This window comes from Melanostigma gelatinosum, assembly GCF_949748355.1.
Source record: "Melanostigma gelatinosum genome assembly, chromosome: 1".
NCBI lineage: Eukaryota > Metazoa > Chordata > Actinopteri > Perciformes > Zoarcidae > Melanostigma > Melanostigma gelatinosum.
The window spans coordinates 9,036,175-9,059,359 of record NC_136634.1 but is presented as its reverse complement, the minus strand read 5'-3'; the positions used below and the strand labels follow the sequence as shown (position 1 = coordinate 9,059,359).

At 41.5% G+C, this 23,185-nt stretch overlaps 3 protein-coding genes across 3 annotated transcripts; all 3 read left to right on the top strand.

The window, feature by feature from the left end:
- The first annotated feature begins 2,895 nt into the window (after nucleotides 1–2,895).
- edc3 (enhancer of mRNA decapping 3 homolog) lies at nucleotides 2,896–7,922 on the top strand. The gene is made up of 7 exons (XM_079296873.1): nucleotides 2,896–3,020; nucleotides 3,210–3,428; nucleotides 3,541–3,767; nucleotides 3,843–4,175; nucleotides 4,263–4,416; nucleotides 4,935–5,152; nucleotides 5,270–7,922. Exons 2-7 carry the CDS (start codon nucleotides 3,265–3,267, stop codon nucleotides 5,602–5,604), a joined length of 1,431 nt encoding a protein of 476 aa, XP_079152999.1. The 5' UTR covers nucleotides 2,896–3,020; nucleotides 3,210–3,264; the 3' UTR covers nucleotides 5,605–7,922.
- Nucleotides 7,923–8,149: 227 nt separating this feature from the next.
- On the top strand, nucleotides 8,150–19,468 carry csk (C-terminal Src kinase). Its single transcript, XM_079267395.1, has 13 exons — nucleotides 8,150–8,576; nucleotides 14,016–14,085; nucleotides 14,166–14,279; nucleotides 14,447–14,559; nucleotides 15,306–15,525; nucleotides 16,107–16,200; nucleotides 16,311–16,376; nucleotides 16,819–16,918; nucleotides 17,024–17,114; nucleotides 17,198–17,271; nucleotides 17,546–17,741; nucleotides 17,852–17,938; nucleotides 18,411–19,468. Exons 2-13 carry the CDS (start codon nucleotides 14,071–14,073, stop codon nucleotides 18,594–18,596), a joined length of 1,356 nt encoding a protein of 451 aa, XP_079123521.1. The 5' UTR covers nucleotides 8,150–8,576; nucleotides 14,016–14,070; the 3' UTR covers nucleotides 18,597–19,468.
- Nucleotides 19,469–20,424: 956 nt separating this feature from the next.
- Nucleotides 20,425–23,134, top strand: mapda (N6-Methyl-AMP deaminase). Its single transcript, XM_079278208.1, has 10 exons — nucleotides 20,425–20,550; nucleotides 20,682–20,812; nucleotides 21,077–21,137; nucleotides 21,272–21,359; nucleotides 21,455–21,536; nucleotides 21,704–21,830; nucleotides 21,971–22,051; nucleotides 22,120–22,258; nucleotides 22,329–22,429; nucleotides 22,936–23,134. Exons 1-10 carry the CDS (start codon nucleotides 20,506–20,508, stop codon nucleotides 23,125–23,127), a joined length of 1,047 nt encoding a protein of 348 aa, XP_079134334.1. The 5' UTR covers nucleotides 20,425–20,505; the 3' UTR covers nucleotides 23,128–23,134.
- The last annotated feature ends 51 nt before the right edge of the window (nucleotides 23,135–23,185 follow it).

The following is a 23,185-nucleotide window of genomic DNA, read 5'->3' as shown; positions in this document are numbered from 1 at the left end:
AGATCTGCTTTCTCCTACACATGCAAAAATAAGCTTGTGATGATGCCAATATATTATATTTTGATCTTAGATACACTGTTGTAGTTGAAGAGTATAATAAGATACCTGGATCAAGATGTCTTTGTCAGACAGAGCCCCTGTCAGCTTGGCCTTCAGTTCCTTTACATTATCCTCCAGCTTAAGCACTTGAGTCGACAAGATGGCTTTATCCTGGGAAGATTGAAAGACCATTTCCAAGATGTGATTTATATTACAACATTTTAAATGTACCTGTAGGATAAGGTAATACTGAGTCAGAGACAGGAAACTGACCAGGCACGCTTGACTGATCTTGTTGTTAGCTTCACTCAGCTGTTCTTGCACTTCACACTGATTCTGTCTTCTTTGATTCATCTCCTCTATTTGATTCAACAGCATCCTCTGTGTCTAAGTACACAGAAACAAAACCACAGAGCATAAACATGTAAGTATGGAACAAAACGAAAATGCAGACAACTGCAGTGTAACTTTGTGATTTTGTCGAAAGAGAATCAACAGTAAATTTAGGTTTTCCCTTATATATTTTTAAACTGACCTCTGTAGAAGTCTGGAGTTTCTGGAGGGCCTGGTTGTGTTCTTCTTCTTGTGTCTTTGCCCTCGCCTCAGCATCTCTCAGAGCCGCTCTCAGCTTGCACAGCTCTGTGTCAACCTTCTGCTTCTCCTGAATTTAAATGTAAAAGCAGTGTTTGCCAAACAAACGTGACGAATAGAACACAGATCTATTTTCTTCAACAAGAAGCTTACACACCCGTCTGTTAAAGTCTTCTTGACTCATTGCTATTGTTTCGGTTGGTTGATCACTGCTTCCTCCCTTCAAAGCACATCTCATTTGCATGAGGTCCTTCTCCAGCTGTAGGACCCTTGTGAGTGAATTTAGCAGAAGGACTTTCAATATTTTCTTAAGTGTTTAAAAAATTCCATGTCTTTTGCGACACTTACTTATCATGAAGCTCTCCACGTTTCCGGCCCTTTTCAAACTGGGATAATTTAGCTGCCTCCTTCTCCTGCTCAAGAGCACCAAGCGTTTCTGACAGCTGTTGTGAAACACATTAGTGCAAAAAGAACCCGATGCTGTGGTCAGATGAAACACGAAGCAAACCTCTTGTCATCACAGAATAGATTATATAATTTGTTTACATAGACATTTTAAATCACTTTTTTCTTTGAACTTACCTTGTGTTTCATGTCAAGCAGTTGTGCAGTAGTTGTGTTGCAGCTCAGCTGTGAATTTCTGGTCCTCAGCCGGTCCAGCTGAGTGTCTAAACGCTCATGAGCATCCTGCAGCCAATGCATCCCTTCTGCTTGTCTAAAGCTGCATTCACCTCGGGCAGCCCTTAATTCAGCCCGTGGATATGGAGGAAAGGTTCGTGTAGCACCCTCAGGCACCAGATGGGACAATGACTGCCACTTCCTCAGACTTGGGTCATTCTGTCTGAAGCCACCGGCACTCCCAGATGTGCTGGAATACATTCAGTTTATCAGCAATAACTTCTTACACCACCCTTGCTTGCAAATAAATATTACTGTCACTGAAAAACTCTATAAATCTCCCCCTCACCTCGTGTTGACTTTGGACAGGAACTCTGTCCCAGAGACAGTTGCCATACCACACCATGCTGAGGTCTAACAAAGAAAAAACTTATACATTAAACATTTACACTTTTATCAACACGTTCTACCAGATAAAAAAATACGTTTTCTAGGTCTTACCTGAGCTGTAAAGCGTGATTTTGTGTCCCACATATCAAGGTCTGAGGTAAGGGAAAATGGACTTGAACTTCTGTATGAGGGTCTAAACATATTGGGGTGTCTTCCTAGATCTGAGTTATCTCTTCCCTTTGTATGGGAGAGGTTACAGTCCTCATCTGCCCACGTGTCAGCCCAAGCTTCAGGGATAGGTTTTCACACAAAGGTGACAGTTTGAGGTGTTTGGCTATTCTTGGATCATGTGTCTTCATATTTCCACTGTTTGCTTGATGGTAAACAACTAGTTTTAAGACTGCATGATTATTACAATGTGTTTGTGATCGACAGATTTATTTTCTGTTATTATAAATTGGTGCATCACACCCTTTGCCATATCTAAATACAAGTATATATGTATTCAAAAGTGTATTCACGTACGGTAGCTGGTGCAGAAATCCTCTCCTCTCCATAAGCCTATAAGCCTCACACAGCTTTGATTGTAATCTTTTCCATGGTAACCTATGTACACAGGAGGCAGTGAGGTGGGTGTGGCATGTGCTAACACTTCTGGGATAGTCTCCACATGATCTCACTCAGTCTGCTGACTGGTTGTTAAGAACATCTCACAAACAGTGATCATAACAGCTTATAGCCTACATCTGATTCATTATTTATTACAGGGAATGTGTCTGGATTAATTATTATTTACTTTGGGAACACAGAAAGAATAAAGAATGCTCTTAGGTAGGTGATTTTCAAAGATTTTTAAAGGGAAAAGCAAGCATGTGATGAATGGTCAAATAGTACCATGGCTATGCACGCATGCTAATACTCTACAGCTCTGTGTGAAATATTGCATGCAACTGATTAAATCCAAAGTTGTTTCTTTGCATGGGCCAGTCAGACCATAATTCAGCTCTATCCCTCAAGAATATTGCTCATCTCAATTAATGCTCAAATAGTCATATTACACGTTACATGTGACTCAGTGTTTTAAATTAAGCAAAACAAAAGCGTTGACAACCAAATCCATTTGGACAATAGAAATTGCAGTATTTCAGATTTCGCTAATTTTCATGTTGATAAAAATCTTCACCTTTGAGCTCTTATTGTGAAAAACGCCGTATATCGGAAACCGGAAGCTGTCATCTTGAAGCTAGCGGCAGCATCTTTTGACCATTCAATAAGCTAAAAGCTAGCAGGTTAAATGAGCTACGATTTTCCTTTCAGCACTTAATTTGACATTTCATTAATTTGAGTTCTTGAGAAGTGTTCTTCGCGTTAACCCCGGAAAGGTAAAACACTTTAACCTCTCATCTTTAATCAAATACAGCGTTTGCGTCTTGGAATTAACGCTAGATAACAGGCCGATGCTAATGCTAGTCAGTTAGCATAACTTCGGTAACACCACGCTGATATCTGATGTCCTGCTGCCAGAAAGGTAGCGTACTATTTTAACAGAGTCTGTTTTTTTTCTGACAAAGCTTCTCTGACAAGAAACGTGAAAACCAAACTTCTGTTCTTCAACGTTGTGCAATCATGGCAGCGGATTGGTTGGGTAGTTTGGTGTCAATTAACTGTGGGCCAACACTGGGAGTCTATCAAGGAGAGGTGGTGTCTGTGGAGCAGTCCAGCCAAACCATCTCCTTAAGGCAACCTTTCCATAATGGAGTCAAGTGCCCTGTTCCCGAGGTCACATTCAGGTAAATACTCGGCCACGAAATGTTTACTCTCTATATATTTTTCACTAATTGTGCTGATTGACAACCACCGTTTCTTCCTGTCACTAAACATATTATTATTTTTTCCCTGTAGTGCCATTGACATAAAAGAACTCAAGATTTTAGATATCACAAATGGCAATGCTAGGAACAGCTCTTTTGCAACTACAAAGGTAGGCAGTGCTCCAGTCGCAGTCCCAAAGGGTGATCCCAGGTCTGTGGAGAAACTGAACTCTCCTCAGCACTGCTCCAAAAGCCATGGAGAGCGTCACCAGGACATACCCGGCCAGCCAAAAGCATTTCGTAGAAGACACAACTCCTGTAAGTGCAATGTAGTGCAGCTCGATCAGAAAATACTGTTGCTGTGTTGAGTTAATGTGTATTTTTCCCCATCAGGGTCATCTAGTAGTCGAGGGGCAAACCAAGTGACACCGAAGAAGAACGGGGTGAAGAATGGTCAGATGAAGCTCAGAGACGACGAGTGTTTTGGGGATGCCATAGAAGACGGGCTGGATACAGACTTTGATTTTGAAGGAAACTTGGCGCTTTTTGACAAAGCAGCCGTTTTCTCAGAAATCGATACATCACGTAATGGTGCCAGGTCACGCGGGACTCCTCAAGATCAGACACCCACACGGTACCGTCACGATGAAAACATCCTGGAGGCCAAACCGATTGTGTACAGACAGATTACTGTACCGCAACCGGGGGCCAAAGAGTACTGCACCGGTAAGTTGAGTCGCATGTTTGAGCAAATTGTAGTTGCGCAAATGATCTAAAGTGCACTGTTTTTTTTGTTTTTTCCCCCCCATACAGATTCTGGGCTTGTTGTGCCCAGTATATCCTATGAACTACACCAGCGTCTATTGTCAGTCGCTGAGCGCCATGGTCTCTCACTGGAGCGAAGACTTGAGATGACTGGAGTGTGTGCAAGTCAGATGGCACTTACATTGCTGGGTGGGCCCAACAGGTAAGCATGCATGGAGGATTTGTAAGCACAGATGAGAACAGCCTTATGCTGCGTTCACACCGGTTGCGTTGATTTTTTGACACGCGTAGAGATACAAAGTCTATGCACAGACGCGATGAGACTGCCGCGGCGCGATTTTGCCAACGCGCGAGTTGAAATTTTTCAACTTCTGCGAAATAATCGCGTGGCGCGATAGCCTATCGGCGTTGAGTTGCTCCCCCTGTCATCACTGGCGTTTGGCATTCCGACGTTTGAGGGACTTCCACAACACGTACAAAGCAGCAATTGTCCTTATTCCTTTCACGGTTGAAAGCGGAAAGAAATATGGGCCAGGTGAACGGCTTCCTGTCGATAAACCACGCCCCCTCTCCGGCGCTACGCGATTTTGCGGCGTTTGGTGTGAACACGACCGGCGGCGCGTTGGACGCGATTTTGCAGTGCGTCAAAAAATCAACGCGACCGGTGTGAACGCAGCATAAGTTAAAAGCAACTTAGTTTTGTTATCATGTTTCCTCCAGATTCACTCCCAAAAATTTGCACCAGCGTCCCACGGTTGCTCTGCTGTGTGGGCCTCATGTTCAGGGTGCTCAGGGCATCAGCTGTGGGCGTCACCTGGCCAATCATGAAGTGGAGGTCATCTTGTTTCTGCCCAATTTTGTCAAGATGCTCGACTCTGTCACCAGCGAGCTCACCCTCTTCAACAAAACTGGTGGCAAACAGGTGTCGAGTATCAAAGGTGGACATACTTCTTTACTTTTATAGTTTGCTCAGTTGTTTTTGGTCTTTATTTTTATATTTTGCACTCTAGTTGAGGTCATGTTTATAATTTTTTTTTTCTCCTCCGACTCCACAGACCTTCCAGACACTCCCGTGGACTTAATCTTAAACTGCCTGGACTGCCACGAGAACACATTCCTGATGGATCAGCCTTGGTACCGAGCAGCTGCAGACTGGGCTAACCAGAACCGAGCGCCAGTGCTCAGCTTGGACCCTCCTGGTAGTGGAAAGGGACAGGCAGTCGAGGCCAAGTGGTCCCTCTCTCTCTGCCTCCCCCTTCCCCTGGCTGAAGGGGCTGGCAGCGTTTACCTGTGTGACATAGGTATTCCTCGCCAGGTGTTCCAGGAAGTGGGAATTAAGTACATTTCTCCTTTTGGCTGCAAATTTGTCATCCCCTTGCACTCTGCATAATGGGACTAGTGGTAAACAAGACACCTCCGTGACCACACACAAGGTTATGGCGCCTTATATTCCAGAGTTCATCCATTACGTTTCCAACTCTTCAACATGTGAGTGGGGCCGCTGTTTAGTGCATTAGTTCTGCAACGAATAAGTTCTATGGGTGGGATCGCGAAGAGCTTTATTGAAAAAGTAAATGTGTCGACCATCAGAGGCTTCAGCCATCATGTAGATACCATTGTATTTACATGATACTAACCGATATTTGGAAGAAAGAGTTTTTGAAAACACAGCACAGTGTTAAGTAGTTTTAGATTGAATGGACAATCTGTGACTTCACATGGAAACATTTCTGAATGTCGCTGCAATCGAACCTCATTCTAAAGCCGTCTGGCGAATAAATGGAGATCCACCATATAATACATGCAACGGTGATGTTATTACATTCATCAGTAATCCAATTTATATCAGCGGCACCATTGCTAATGGCTTGTCTTATACTCTGCCATACTCGACAGCACTCTGTAGCTGTCGTCTGATCGACTGTTTGTCATTTATGCGAGTAATTTTGTATTTTCAATCTAAACCAGTGTTGAATGGAGCAGCTTCTGCAGAGCATAAAGATATCAGCACTTTTGTTTGTTCATGGTAAATTAGGCAGTCATGATAAGGGCTTTGATAGGATTATGCAGCCTGTAAGACCTCTAGCAATTTAGCTTTTTAAGGGGGGGGGGGGGGGGGAGTCTAACTAAATGTGATTAATATAGAGGCGAAAGTCATGAGCCTCTGTAAGTCAATGCAATCAGTCATTAGTCTCATCAATGCATTCGGCAGCAATCTACAGCAGGTACATGAAGCTAAACCTTTGTTAAACAATTATTTTGTGAGCATAGGAAACACTACAGATCCCACGTCAGAACTACAAGCCCGGATATGGACAGTTGGTTTAGTCCATATCCATAACATGTAAAAGGCTTTTAGGACATGATGTTCGCCGAATGCCGCTAAAACATATATTGAACAGATATTACATTGTTTTTCCAAAAAACACTTGAGGCGACACACTGACTGTTACAAAGCTAGATTTTTAGTGAGTTTGGTAACAAATGTCAATGAGAGAGATTTTCTCTGGAACACAACCCGGATGTTTCAGTTCTACTTCGGCTCTCTATTGTAGCTGTTAAAGGACCATACCAGTGCGTTTGCAAGTTTCAGTTCCTTTATTACAAATCATTTGTTTATTTGACATTTAATAGTTTTACATTGGTTTCTAATTGCTACTGTGTAGCATTAATTAAAAAAAAAAAAATCATCGTGAACATAGTCTACAGTAGTTAAATATTTGTGGTGTGGTTTAGTCACAGATTTTAAGAGGACACTGCATCACACTAACATAGGAATGCATACATAGCATCTTCTGTGATGCACTATTCTTTTGAAGAATGTCCGAGAAGAGTTTCATCAAGATCTTTGAACCAAATACATTTTGTTTTTTTGTGATGAGAAATCGTTAACATTTCTTTTCATGGGTTCCACCTCCTGATGTAAGAGTACTGCTTTGTGTGTTTCTAAAGTGTAGACTGTGAAATATCAGAGCTGCTTGATTTGTGCTGACTGAGGTGATGTTTGTATCTCTACTGCCAGAACTTTTTGACAATGAAAGTGAAACCCTCTGCTTGAGCACATTCACTTTGCAGTATGTGCAGAGCAGAGACGCCTTTATAAAGAGTACTGGACCTGCAGATTGTTTACATCAACACTGTATTGTGTCATACTGTGTTCACACACGGATCTCATGTGTTTGTTTGGTTCATACAGTAATTCAGTGAAATTGACATTCATGCGCAAAGGGTTTGTCCTTTCTCCGACATTCCTCCGGCCTGATGTGTTCCGTCTCATCTGTTGAGACAGGTCTGGAAGCATCAGCCAGCGTTACTGACTGCGACGAGTTTATACCGTGTTTGGCCGCCAGGGGGCCATTGAACCGCAGGTCTGATGGCTCTTCCTTATTCTGTTGTAATTCAGATTTATGCACTATTTCCTCATTCAAACGTGTTATTTCTCTCGGTCAGGAACCATGAGGTGATCTGTGTTTGTAAAGTAACTTCGTTTAAACGCTGGTTACGCGTCTTGAGATTGAGTTTACATGTTTCACATTCTCAGATCTGCACTGGGGGTGTTCAGTCCATGCGACAATGCTTTGCAGTTAAGAAAATAAAATCGCATTGAACGGTTTTGTCTAGACTGCACAACTGTTTATCTTTCGGGAGCGAAGTTCACTGCCAGGCGTTTTGTGCAAAAGTACTGTGCAGTCCTCTTGTGTCATGTCTGCAGACCGAGACAATAAAAACAATTAAAAAAATTCACATTTGCGTCATCTTTGTGGACTTTGTGTGTAAAAACAAAAAATGGATGATCAAATTCACTCACCAAAGTGACAGAAATTAATCCATTATTCTATTTTTAACCAGTCTTGTTTCTTATTTAACGCGCATGTGCACTGCAAAATCAAGGTGGGGCAAAAAACTTGAATTTTTCTGAAGGGGAAAAGGAGTGGGGCAGTGTGAAGTGGACTCAAATTGATCTGAATCGCATTTATTTCATCGCTGTGACATTTCACCAGTCGAGTTACCTCGTTTTGTTCTCACTCGACTTTTTCTACACGGGGACCGTCGAGGCTGCAGCAATACGTTCTTTTTGGAAAAGTTTATTTTTCATAATTTGCAGCGACCTTTCCCCAAATGATGTTGACAGGATACGCACCAACAACTGTCGTCGCTGGTTTGATTGAGATACTTTTGGACTGCTGAAGTTTCGGGTCACCTGAGGCACAGTTCACTTCCTCATCGGGACTTGATGTGTTTTGCATTTCGACATCGACTGTCAGTTATTTCGTGAATGGGAATTTGTCTGCTGCCGCTGAGAGGACAGGAGCTGAATCACCTGCTGTTGCCTCAAACCGATCGGGTTTTGCCTGCAAACAGGTAAGAGTTTATTTATTTAGAAAAGGACCCTCGGCTTGTAGACGCAGTGAAGCGCGTGTGTCGTGGTAAAACTAGCCCACACTTCTAGAATAGCGCTGCCAGCTTGTACACTTCCGTTGTACAGTTACTGACACGTCTGATCATCGGAACTCATTGGGGCTTTGGGACCTGTGACACGTAGGCCAACATCTAATCTCATTCCATGTAATGAGTGTTGCTCAAAGTGCTTCACAGTAAAACAAGACGAGGCGTAGTAAATGTGTGATTTCCTTATTTACGTCCTCCAAGCCTTTTTGGGGTACAGAAGCTGCATCATGCAGCTCTCAAAACGGTTCTGTTAATGATAGTGATGGTGATCATTCTGCTGACTCAAGACGATGCATCGGGACTGTTTCAGAACTTTTTAAAAACTTTGCAAAACTGGCTGCACTTGCAAATTTAACAAGCCACCCATGCAAAGTGGCAAACAGAAAAACAGCTCAATGAAAGAAGTAGGCTTGTTGTCAGAGCGAGGAACTGAGGACCTCTTTGGTCTGTTAAGGGGTGATGCCCCTCTTTGGCTCTCGCAAGTCTGGTGCTGCTGGCACAGCCTTAGAGCTTCTTCTACAGAGGATTCCTCTTTTAGAGTGTAACAAAACTGTAAAGAAGGATGAAGCTTATGAAACAAGCGCATGAAACCACAGCAGACGGCTGCTCTGTGAAGCATAGCTGCATCAGCAGAGCAGCATTGCACTGCATGGTGTGCATCACACCTCAGCAAGGAAGTGTCCGTTCACTGCTCAGGCAGGGCAGCTTTGCCTTACATGGTGTTTTTTTTTAACGTGTTTACTTATTAAAAGCACCAATTACCCCACGTGGCATAAGGGTCAATGCCTTCATTGCGTTGTTTGAACTTTGGAAGGGAGTAAAATGCAAAGTTTACTGTAATGCCTGGATGCAAAATGAAGGGGGATTTCCCCCTGACTGACAATCATTGCTTTTCTCGTCCTGTTAGCCTGAAGACGGCCTTGTTTTTCAGGGTTAAATTATATTATCTCTGATAAACAGGATGCTATTTTCCATGTATGCCCTATCAGTATGCTTTCATACTTTGTATCACTTAGCCTCACAGGCAAAACTGACCGCCATTAAAGTGATACAATGACGGCTTGTGCTGCTTGGCAGACCACTGGACTCGTACTTCCGGTCTTATATCCTGCAGAGAGACCTCAGTTTCAGTGAGCAGTGCTGCTGCACCAGAGTCCAGCTGTGCTAGAGTCAGAGGGGATTTCCTCCTCTGAGGTTCCTCAAGAACATCTGCAGGCTGTCAAAGCCAGCTGGGTGAACTGTTGGCATGCCATGCGCTCTTTCTCTTTCTGTACATTTCTCACCACTCGGTGAGTTGGTTTGTATGTCTGCCAGACGATAGCTCCGGGGATGTGGACAAAAATCATTGTTTCCTTCTCTCTGCACTTGGCACTGCCACCCTGCTGCTGTAATGGTGATGATAACAGGGCAGCAGCAGCAAAGCAGTCGCAGAGCATCCTGAGACTGGAGGGTCAGGACGAGGGGCATATTACCCAGCCCCCCTTCTGCAAATAGAGGAGGGATGCAGGAGCACACAGTCAAAATCCTACTTTGGTAAAAACACAGAGGCACTATCAGTAAAGTGCAAATACATGGTCCATATGACTGATATATTATAGTATTAGATTGTTAATACTAGTGCATCAATGTGCGAGCAGCATTTTACTTAAATACTATTGCCTTTTGATGTTCAGAGGGCAAATGTCTCTTTGGTGGAACTGCGAACAACTCATAGACATCTGAAATGTGACAAGGGGCCCCAAGTAGACACTGCTTCTTTGTAAGGAGTCACAAGCCCAAAAAAATTGGGACCGCTGATTTAATGTTTACCAAGGAATTTTATTCGATGAGTTTGTTTTATCTTTTTGTTATATGTTCTGTCAGATAAATGTAGTGGAGTGAAAAGTGCAATATTTCCTACTGAAATGTAGTGGAATAGGATTCTTAGTAGTAGAAATAGCCTAAAATGGAAAACTCAAGTAAAGTAGATGGGTAGATGGATAGATAGTTACTTTAATAATCCTGCAAGGGGAATATTTTTTTCGCTACAGCAGCATTTATGGTACAGGTAAAATAACAGAGTAAAAAATATTAAATATAAAAATGCACAATATATACCGGTACAAAGAAATTGAATAATATTCAAATGAACTAACTAAACAATAGTGCAAAGATTTAACAAAACAAACAAACAAGAGTACAAAGTACAAGTACCTCAAAGTGCCACTTAAGTACAGTATTTGAGTAAAAGTGCTTTGTTGCTTTCCACGACTGAGAAGTGGAGGGAGATCTGTTTGAAGATGGCCTTGTTACTCTTCAGAGTAAGATTTCAAAGACCAGCACATGCTGCTGTTTTTGAGTGACACATTTGCAGATCTGTCCACAGGACCTCCAGCCATCGTCACTTCACTGTATCCCAGCAGCTTTTGCAACACCTTGCATGATCGGCATTTTTACCTCTACAGATAGACCAGGGAGTGGCAGATTTAAACAAGACCAAAGGAGATATCACTACATTCCTGTCTTGTCTTGCTTTGTGCGCTCAGGCTAGCACTGATTTGTACAGTTTAGACTGTGACTTGCTTGCTAGAGACAAGAGAGACGAGACAAAGTGTTGATCAACTGGTTTGTTTTCAACAGTAGGATTTTTATCGATGCCAATTATATGTCAAATTGGACTAGTTAGATAAGCTTTGATTGAAGTGATGTGAAACTTCTATTTATTAGTGAGTGTTAGATTTGGAGTGAGTTTGTGCTCCTTGTGCTCTTTCCTGACGCCATTCATGTTTAGTCTGTCACAGAGTTTGCTGGTTTCCTGTTGCCGTCAGTAGCTTAGGTCATGCCTGGCTTCTCCTAAAACAGAAAATATCTCTCAATATGAAGTACAATTCATATCTCCAGACCTGCAGAACTAAATCATTGCTGCCCCTAAAGCTACTCACCGGACAGGCTGATGATGATGATGATGATGGACTTCTCAATGAGACAGGGGTCAATAGAAACTCGACCGACTCACAATGACAGCGTTGTCCGCTTCCTGAAAAGAGCAAGCTGTGGTTCTATGTGGAGCTCTCTGGAAATGGCAATGTGACACCATCACAGACTGAGTTCTGTCCCATTCAGTCGGCTGCTGGTGGCCTGCTGCTGAGATGCATTCCTCGTCCCAAAAGAGATGAAGAAAAAAGTGCCGTTGTGTGTCGGCCTTGGCCCCATTGAGCCACACTCGGTGAGATCACTTCGCTCTTTCACCGAGGATGTTGCCGTGACAGATTCTGCAAATTCTGTTTTCATAACATAACAAGCAAAAGTTCCTGCTTTAAATTATAATTTATATAGATTTTAGTCAGAATAATGGATTACCTACAGTGACAATGAGTTGTTATCCACGCCAGCAGCATGGCTCTCGGGATTGACCGTCGGTCCAGACTGAAACATCTCAACAACAATTGGATAGATTGACAATTCATGGTCCCCACATGATGAATACGACTGACTTTGGTGATCCCTTGCCTTCACTTTACCTCCAGCAACAACAGCAGGTTGACATTTGGGATTCAAAGTGAAATGTCTCAACAACTGTTTGATGGTTTTTGAAATCTTAATTTACAAAGTAACAACTATCGGTACCAAATAATTCAATGTAGTAAACTAAAGAGCATCCATTACCCTAAAAATAAAATCAAAGAAAGTACAAATAACAACTGAATTGTGTAAATGTACTTACTTACTTTACACCACAGCTTCTTATGTCGCACAGTGGTTTCCAGCCTGGGGTCGGGTCAGACGCGAGATGATTAATGGGATAGGGTGTTAACTGTTTTGTGACTTATTTTCAATGAAATACTGGATACATTTAGCCTACCAGGCCTCGAAATAATATGTAAACGAACAAAAATAGAGTGGGCAAAATGTCTTTGGTTAAACTGCTCATAGCTTAAAGGCATGTTAGACTTGTGTTGAGGGGTCACATGGCACCATTAGTTTGGCTTCCTTCACAATGAGCTTTACAGTCTCAAAGCACCGCTAGCATGGCTTCAGACCTTTTCTTTTCCTGTCGTGACCCTCTGTGCAGTGTGAAATGTCAAAGTGTAACCGTAGAAAAGACGGGTTGGGATGAGCAGATGCAAAATGGGGGTGTCCTTTATGGGTTGATGGGTGTGGGAAATGTGTCCAGATAGACAGCTGCAGTGCTCCATAGGGGACAACATCCATCTCACCCTCATCATACTGAGTGATGACAGTCCTCTCCGGGACGCAGGACAGTTTTTAGTCTAACACTTGTTGTGACGAGGCTGGTCATTTATTTAAATGTGTGAGACATTTATTTAAATGTGTGACAAAGCAGAAGTGCCAGATTATATTTGCAAGAGAAGAAATATAATTTTAAAAGGAAGAGCTTGGAAAGTGATATGAGGATATCATAGAAGTATCTGACCCCCCCCCCCCCCCCCAACACATACAGGACGTTGACTGCATGGTAACCGACATGTTGGAGGATGTGACCTCATGTAAAGTGGCAGATGTATCAAAGCCAGGATTTTCCCTGACCATTGAGTCCCACCTCTTCTCCATGGGAACTAACACAAGAAGAGAGGAAGTGGGTTTTTTGGGGGAGGATTGAGGGGGGGGGGGGGTGTTGAGTGTGACTTAACCCATAGGTCATCATTTCGTTATAACGTTGTTGTGCATGTATCATGGAAACAATGCTCCAGAGTGACTCAGGCCCACGGTTACAGTCGCAGTGGCTGTTTTATTGCGGTAAAGAAACGCTGGGCTGGATGAGTCCCTCCGGCCTGGTCAGATCGCACCACGAGTTTGCATTCCAGCGCTGAGGAGAGCTATCTTGATTCATACAAGGGCCAGTCACTGGGGCGGAGCACTCATTGGTCAAAATGAACTGGTTTAGCATATAGAATAAAAAGTACAAAGTAGATCAAGTTTTAAGCCTTTTATTCATCAGTTAGAATATTATTCCAAAACATACTTTACAGTATATTTATTATTACAGAGTTTTATTGTCCATCAACACACAGAAGCCTCGTCTTCATGTATTCATGCGTCATGGAAACATTCTGCCCTAGTTGTGAAAGTGTGCTTTTAAAAAAAGACTTGTTAGTTCTGCTTTCTTTATCAGCGAGTTATTTTTACTGACACTGTCTGATCTGAAACTACTCTTGTGCGTTCTGATAATAGCTGACTTGTTTACTATGAATGAACATGCGCACCATAAACAGCAAAACCGCAAATGATCTTTCTTCCTGAGAATTAGTGTGTGGTTAAGTGAATACCTTTTGAACTGAGGGCGTCAAACTGATTTAATTCTGTTTCCCTTCTTACGTACTGTGTGTGTGTGTGTGTGTGTGTGTCTATCAGCTCTAATGGTTGCAGCTAGAAAACATCATCTGAGAGAGGATTGAACCACCTCACCATGACAGAGGTCCAGGTAAGGTATTCAGATACACATCACGACATGTCAGATGAGACAATTGTTTACTAATTAGTGATCTGCCCATGTTCCCGTAGACTCCATGGCCACAGGGCACAGAGTGTGTGGCCAGGTACAACTTCACAGGCACATCAGAGCAGGACCTGCCCTTCAATAAAGGAGACGTGTTGTCGATTATTATTGTCACAAAGGTAATGTTTCATGGCCTAACTTATGTTCCTATAAATATAGCGTTTTGCTCTCATGCAGCATGTCTGTAGATATGAAAACACATGGAATGACTTCATGTTTGTGTTTCCTACTACACATTAATATTTAACTTATTCACTTTAACCATTTCTGACATTTTGTGTTCCAGGATCCAAACTGGTACAAAGCGAAGAACTCTGCAGGTCTCGAGGGAACAATTCCAGCCAACTATGTTCAGAAAAGAGAAGGAGTGAAATCCGGAGGGAAGCTGAGTCTAATGCAGTGAGTACAAACAATATCATGGTTTACTTAGTTTTGATGCCCCATGTAATCTTTCACTTTCAAAGCAAACAGGATTAGGTTTATGTATTTGCTGTCTTTAACTCAAAAGTTGCCACTACACCAGCGTTGTGTGGCTTTTGCAGCTACGGCTAAATAGCTGGTCTTTGCCCTCTCCCTGAGGCTGTGTGGTTGCTGGAGGCAGATGGGCTATTTGTCGTGGCTGTGGCGCTGTAGTTATGTGAATGGGGACCACAGTTGGGTCGGGCTGTGTTGTAATTGCAGTGCACTTGTTTCTGTTTCCAGGACACTATGCAGCACAAGTTCAAGCAAAGCTTTGCTTGAACTTGTGCTGCATAGTTTCCTGTTGTTTCTTTTCTATCTCAGACTGAAGTAATCTAAAAAAGAGAGAAAAAAGAAAGAGAAAGGTAAAAGAGATCTAGGTGCATCTGAGTGGATGCAGCATGCAAATTAAGTTACTGTACATTCTGTGACCCTCTCAATAATACACACACTGGTCACAGTGGATATGCAAATGACTGTAATCTACACCTCTTGATCCCAGAACGGTATTTGTTTTATTTGCAATTTGCATCAAAACAACGAAAGATGAACACGTCTCAAAGGCGAATGGAAAATAATCAGCAACACAGGCCCAAAATGGATCCCCGCAGTCTTTCCTTAGTAATCGGCAGGAATTCTTTTTTCTTTTGGATGCTCTGTTACCTCTCTGGTTCTTCTACTTCCAGGTGGTTTCATGGGAAGATAACGCGGGATGAGGCCGAGCAGTTGCTTAACCCTCCTGAAACTGGCCTGTTCTTGGTGCGAGAGAGCACCAACTTCCCCGGCGACTACACCCTGTGTGTGAGCTGCGACGGCAAGGTGGAGCACTACCGCATCGTCTACACCAACGGCAAGCTCACGATCGATGACGAGGGGTACTTTGAAAACCTCATGCAGCTGGTTGAGGTCAGATTTTAAAAGTTGGTTTTATTTTATAAATGAAACAAGACGTTTCTAGTGTTTGCTCTGGTGCTATGTAGAGCTTTCGTCTACTGTATGTTTGGTGTATTTCACTGTTTTAGAGGCTCTGCGTCTCTGTGCTACCTCGTAGACCACATACAGTTCCTGGAACAAATAATGAACAGGAAGTGTCAAAGAGGAAGAGTGAACAGTATGCTGAGGTGCAGAGTTCTAACCTCAAAAGACATCAAGCGCTTTCCTCTCACAATGAGCTCCTTTTACTGATTAACAGGCTTATTTTGAACAGAAGCATGCTGTATGTACTCTACAGAGTAAAATAGACCTTTAGTCTGACCTATTTGAGAGGGAACCTTGTTTGTCGTCCATTATATGTTTTTCTAATTTGATTATACAGCCCTCTATTGGTCATTACGAAACACTGCTCGCTGAGTTTGATTGCCCCTAAACTGTGGTGTTGTTTTATGTCATATGACGTTTTATTGAAGCTATGTGAGTGTTTAAACAGGTGGTACAGTTATGTGCTTAAATATTCCATCAAATAATGCCAGGTTTTGCTTTTTTTGTAGCACTACACCAAAGATGCAGATGGCCTGTGCACCAGTCTAATAAAGCCAAAGGTGGAGGAGGGGACGGTGGCCGCTCAGGATGAGTTTTCCAAGGGTAAGTCTCACTTTACAATTCAAGCAACCACAGCATTTTAGCATTTTTGTTCATGCGAAGCATGTATTAGCCTGTTATGTTATGTTATGTTGTCTTTAAATCACCAACAGGTGGCTGGTCGATGAGCAGGAAAGACCTTAAGCTGCAGCAGGTTATTGGAAAAGGAGAGTTTGGAGGCAAGTAGCTTCAAGTTTACACTGCATAGTACAAGTGACGCACTGTTATTTAATCGTTTACATGTGGTGGGGATCAGATATGCACTATGAACATGCTAACAGGCAGGGGAAGATGGAGCATGACTGGTTTTACTTTAAAAAGTACATTGTGTTAACAAGTATTGGGGAAAATTTTGCATTAACGTTACATTTTTCTGTACATAATTTGTACAAAGGTTTTGACAAAAGTCCAGTGAAAACATAACCATGCAAACTTGCTTAATTAAATTGAATTCCAAGTTATTAACTTTTAACAATGAAACATTCCTCCATGTTCCAAATGGTTGAAGAGAAGGGTTTGTTGTTTTTGTTGTAGGTATTGTATCAGGAAGGAGGGTGAATAAGAGTAGACATTGTTAGATTTGAGTTAACTGTCAATTGTTGTCGTTTGTGATCATTCCAGATGTCATGGTGGGAGACTATAGAGGGACTAAAGTAGCTGTGAAGTGCATAAAACATGATGCTACAGCACAGGCCTTTATTGAAGAGGCTTCCGTCATGACGTAAGGAAATAAAAATACTTTTCTTTGTTTTTGTTTTTAGAAATATGAATAAACAAGTAACATGTGAACCACATTACATGTCTGTGTGCTCCTCTCCTTCCAAAGGCAACTACGGCACGATAACCTGGTGCAGCTGCTTGGAGTGATTGTGGAGGAGAACGGGAGTCTGTTTATAGTTACCGAGTACATGGCCAAGGTAGGTGGCAGACTGTCTGATTCATTTGTTGACATCTTTCGTACTTTTATAAAGTTGTCACACGTCTGTTTGTTTGTTTTCAGGGCTGTTTGGTTGACTACTTACGTTCCAGAGGCCGGACAGTACTTGGTGGAGATGCTCTCCTTAATTTTGCACTGTGCGTATGACTGCAGTTTTCTACCATATCTACAATTATACTGTATTAAAGGTAGACTGTAGAGTTTTTGATCTGTGGGGCTGTGGTGCTGTTTTGAAGAGCGGCTCCCCGAACTGTTTGTATTCGTGCTCTGCATGTCACACTACTGAATGTCGTTTACCTCCTCCGCCTACCTCTAAAACAGATCAATGTGATCAAATAAAGGGGAGTAGAACAGCTGTATCATGTCTTTCTGTTTCAAGGTTTTGAACTTCGACGTCTTGTACTTTTACAGAGATGTCTGTGAAGCAATGGAGTACCTGGAAATCAATAACTTTGTCCACCGAGACTTAGCGGCCCGCAATGTTCTTGTGTCAGACGACAACTCGGCCAAAGTCAGTGACTTTGGTCTGACCAAGGAGGCCTCTTCCACTCAGGACACTGCTAAGCTGCCTGTGAAGTGGACATCGCCAGAGGCCCTCAGAGAAAAGGTAAACCGTAGTTTACAAGGACTGTTGCCATGTTGAGTAGTGAGCGTTACCATGTGTCGGTCCCACTGACTGAAATAAACTCTTGTGTGTGTTTTTCTCTTAATCAATAGAAATTTTCCACCAAATCAGATGTTTGGAGCTACGGTATTCTGCTTTGGGAGATTTACTCTTTTGGCCGAGTGCCTTACCCAAGAATTGTAAGTATCAATATATTTTTTGTAAGTAGGCGTACAGAACATATTAAGGAGGATTTGGGCTTTGATCTAGGAGAGAGATTAATCAGCAATGCATTTACCTTCTAGATTTGTTCCTGTTGCTGTTATACTTCATGCTAAAGGGGACAATATTTGGTGTGGTTTTGTGACTTTCAGAGAACTCCACCTAAATCCACCTAAAAATGTTATTGTTGAGGCAATGTACATACCTGAAATTAAGTAACAGGATAAATATGAGACTATAAACTACATTCCGTTTAGTGAAAATCAAAATGTAATTGAACTGTATGAACTGTGTTCTTCAATGTGTTCCTGTATTTTTACGAACCACGTTATTAGCCTCAAATTGACCTCCATGTGTTACAGAATACACAGATCTCACAGTTTTTTTTGAAAAGTAAGTTATGTTTGCTGTCAACACATCTGTGTACCAACAACTTTTTCCATTCTGTAGCCATTAAAAGACGTTGTGCCTCGAGTGGAGAAAGGTTACAAAATGGACTGTCCAGATGGCTGTCCTGAAGTGGTGTACAACCTCATGAAACAGTGCTGGAACCTGGATCCTGCTGCTCGACCAAGCTTTCAAATGTTGAAGGAGTGGCTTCAACATATCAGCCAAGGGATGAGAAAAACACAATGAGACGTCTCACAGCACCAACACAAAAAGTGACTTTTCTCTTCTTTCATTTTGACCACTTGGACCATAACCTCGGAGGAAAAAATAGATTTCAAAAGACTGCTCTTCCAAAGTTCATGACAAAGTTCACTTTCACTCATTGGCCGTGAACCGTTAAGTAAAACTCAGCATAATGTTTCTTAGCATCATCCCTCACCTCAGGTTGTTTAAACTGCAGTAACTCTTAATGACTGACTCAGTCGCTCGAGTGAGTCTTTCTGTGCTCGGTTATCAGGAGTGAATGATTAACTGTCATTTCGACAAGTCTTTCCTTCGAACACACCGCTGCCTCCGAGCCACAGTGCCTTGACCTTTTTTTATAAATACATTATGTCTTTTATGTTGATATCCTTGGTCATATTGGTGGCATCATTACATTTTATGAACATGTAGAGTAGACCGTAACATAATTTGACTAAGTTGACCAAATCCATGGTATCCATTTAAAGAGGAGAGACGCTTCAAAAGCAGGAGTACAGTTGTGATACGTCATTACTCGCTGTGTTATTTTTACAGCTTCCAGGTACACCTTTTTGCATGAATGTTGAATTATTTTGTTAAAATAACTTTGATTATGCGTCTTCATTTTTGCATTGCCATATGTTTATAAATGTGTTTGGATCCCTCTGCAAGTCAAAAAAGGAAGCACCAGTTTTCACTTTTACCACTGATATAATAACACCTTTCAGCTCAGTCATGTAGACATAATTCCCATGTACAGAATTTTCCCTCTGACATCAACAAATGTTTTCATTTTGGAATCTTTGGATTTAACCAAATGTTGGGGATTTTGTATGTATTGAGAAACAGCGAATGTTAATATTTTTACTGTGCTGCCATTTTCAACAATAAAAAAAGAATACATTTTGAATCCTTTTTGTTTTTACAATAGCGACTATTTTTTAGCATCCTTTCTCATCAATTAGTCAATTAGTTGAAGTACAGCTATTTCATATGAAAGCAATAAAGTTGTGAATCAAAGCTTACGATAATGTTCCTCTAATACTGTACTTACAATTGGTATCAGAACAATTTGGAATTATATATATATATATATATTTATATATTTATATATATATATATATATATATATATATATATATATATATATATATATGGTAAGTTTTGCTACACAAAATGAATACATTAATAAGGATATAAGAGTCATTGTCTGTATCCTGTTGAAATAAACAAGATACTATCTTTGAAGGAAAGGAAAAGTATTGCATAACATACGTTTACATTTTTGAACTTCTAAAGTGAGACTGCAAAGCTTTTATTTCAGCAGAAGAAGAAAACACTAGCTTAAGGTCTGGAGGCTTCCTCACAAATACCTACTCGTGAATAAGGTTAAGACGTGTCCTTCAGAAATATTGATAAATATTACCCTGCCAATCACTACATGCAGAAATTTAAAAGAACATAAACACAAACTATTGATTACTATTTAACAAGAGATGTTCTTAAATGAAAATTTAACAATAATGATAAGAAGGTATATGTTTTATTTAGTTTTCCTGAAGGATGTTGCTCAGCGGCGCAATATATAAAACTACTTTCTAATTCGACTTCAGTAGGTTTTAAACTATTATATTTACTATATTGTTAAGTGTGATATATCCCTGGCTCTTTTGTTATTGTTCTATTTGTGTACTATCCCCTGTACACTGAATCTATATTGTGTTATTTTGTTTAATAAAGAATTAAAAACAACGGAACCTTGGCGAAGGGAATCGCCTGGAAACAGGGGGGGGGGCTTATTTCTGTGTTGCACTCTGGTGCAACAGGAAAATGTAGACTGAAAACAGAGGCTAGTTGGCAGAGACAACAACTCAGGGCTCACGGATTATCGCAGGCGTTGTTCAATTTAGTGATGGATAATGAAGCGGATGTTTTTTATCGGGAGCTGCCAAAAGTGGTAAGTCACAAAAGTATTGTTACATCTTTTGGAAGGGAAGCCAGTCGGAGGAGTTTAAAGACGGTAAAATGTAACTTAGTTAACATTTGTAGGTAGCCACATGCTGACCTCAACGTTTTAACTGTCACCAGGAGCTTCACGCGCACCTCAACGGCTCCGTCAGCTGCCACACCATCGAGAAGCTCATCAGCCGAAAACCGCATCTCAACATCGAGCACGGCATGACTGCTATCGGGAAAGGCCAGCGGAGGACCCTGGAGGAGTGAGTATAACGTTAACTCAAATAAAAAGTTTAACAAGAGCGTTATTAACGAATCCATCAATTGGTGTAAGTTATCGTTACATTATTCGGTTTAAAATAAATAAATAAGTGATATAGAAACAATTCATTTGGCATTAAAGTAGATTTGTTTCTTTGTATAGAGTGGTAAACAATTAAGTGTGTTCATGCTGACAATAGTGAACAGGTAGTGGGAAGAGGGTCTTTGTGTTGAACGTTGTAACAACATGGCGCGTGTGTCCGCAGGTGTTTTCAGGTCTTCAAAGTCATTCATCAGCTGGTGGACTCGGAGGAGGACATCCTGATGGCGAGTTTTGGCTGTTTGTTCAAATTGAAATCGACTTTTTCTGTCTTTTAGGCAAACATAGCAAGAGGGTCTTTTTTTTGGGGGGGGGGGCGCCCAATATATCAGTGACAGGTGTCTCTTTTCTTTCTCTCCAGGTGGCTACAGATGTTATCAGGGAGTTTGCGGCTGATGGCGTCAAATATTTAGAGCTGAGGAGTACACCAAGGGAGGAGAAAAACACAGGTAAAGATGTCAACTTATAGTTTGATGAAGTGTTTTACTATCGGCATTATTTTATCAATGTATTAAGCTCACGAGTTTTGTTGTTTTTCCGATAGGATTGACAAAAAAGAGATATGTTGAAACTGTCATCAAGGCCATCAAACAGTGTAAAAGTGAGGGAGTGGACATTGATGTCAGGTAGGCAAAGCCTGTTTTATTTTAACTCGCTACAAGTCCACGAATGTATCTCCGGGTGTGTGAGATGTTTCACACACTCCCACCAGCATCATTCACTGGTGATAAAACCACCAAAATACTGCATAGTGTTCGAATGACAATTTAAAATCTGCCCATTTGTCTCGAAGGTTTTTGTTGGCAATTGACCGCAGGAATGGGACTGAAGTTGCGATGGAGACCGTGAAGCTTGCGGAGGAGCTCATGCTGTCTACTGACGGTTTGGTGGTGGGACTTGACCTCAGTGGAGATCCAACGGTCAGCCAATATTGCATACATCAGTAGTAGTAGCTGTGACTTATCCCAGTGTGGTGGAGCTCAAGTGCTCTTTAGTGTGCCAAGATAAACTGATACAACAAACACAAAGACGTGGCTCTGATCGTAATTTTCATCCTAAGGTTGGCCATGCCAAAGATCTACTTCCAGCTCTGCAGAGGGCCAAGAACTGTGGACTGAAGTTGTCACTGCACCTCTCAGAAGTACGACCTTAATGTTATTCAGTATCTGTCGTCACATTATCTGTGATCTGACATCACAACTGTTGCAGGTACCATCACAGCTGGAGGAGTCAGATCTGCTGTTGACTCTTCCTCCAGACAGGATCGGTCACGGCACCTTCTTGCATCCTGAAGTGGGTGGATCTCAAAGTCTTGTTGACAAAGTGGTGACGAACAACATACCGCTGGGTAAGAGTGAGATGAAATTATTATTTTCTGTTTGTGCGCAGTAAGTTGACGCGGCCTTTTCTTCTTGTAGAGCTTTGCCTGACATCAAACGTCAAAGGACAAACTGTACCGTGTTACTCCAAACATCATTTCAAGTACTGGTACCAGATGGGACATCCAAGTATCATTTGTGTAAGTTTCCTTCCATTACACCTCAGTCTGTGATTTGTTACCTTACTTTGAATATGTATAAAATGTTTTTCACCAAAAAAATCTAAAGATGTGAAAGCAATACTCTGCTTTCTATGGCTTAATCTACCATGGCTCTTTTATTACGTACAATATAACATTGTACTATGAATTTTTTACGACATACTTTTTTAGACATACTATAACTTTTTTTATTACATTTATGACATATACCATGATTTTGTTTTATTTTATAATATACTATGACCTTTTTGACATACTACACCATGGCTTTATAACTTTATTTCCAACATACTATGACATTTTTATCACATACTATGTTTTTTGACTTTTATATTTTGTGGCTTTTTGACAAACTAATATGACATGTTATACTCTTAACTTTTTTAAATACTATGGCATACTATACAAGACTTTAGTGACACAGTTTGAATGACTGACACTTAATGGTTAACGTGAATAATGATTTATTCTTTGTCACATTACAGACTGATGATAAGGGAGTCTTCAGTACAGACTTGTCTCAAGAATATCAGCTGGCAGCTTCCACATTTGGGCTCAGTCGTGAAGACGTATGGAAACTCTCCCTGCAGGCGATAGACTGTATCTTTGCACCAGACACCGTGAAACAGCAGCTCAAACAGACGTGGGCTGCTATAAAGCCTCAGGTGTTCAAGTGACCCTTTCAGTGGAACCTACAGCCAATCATATACCTCACCTTTCAGCTTGAACTTTACT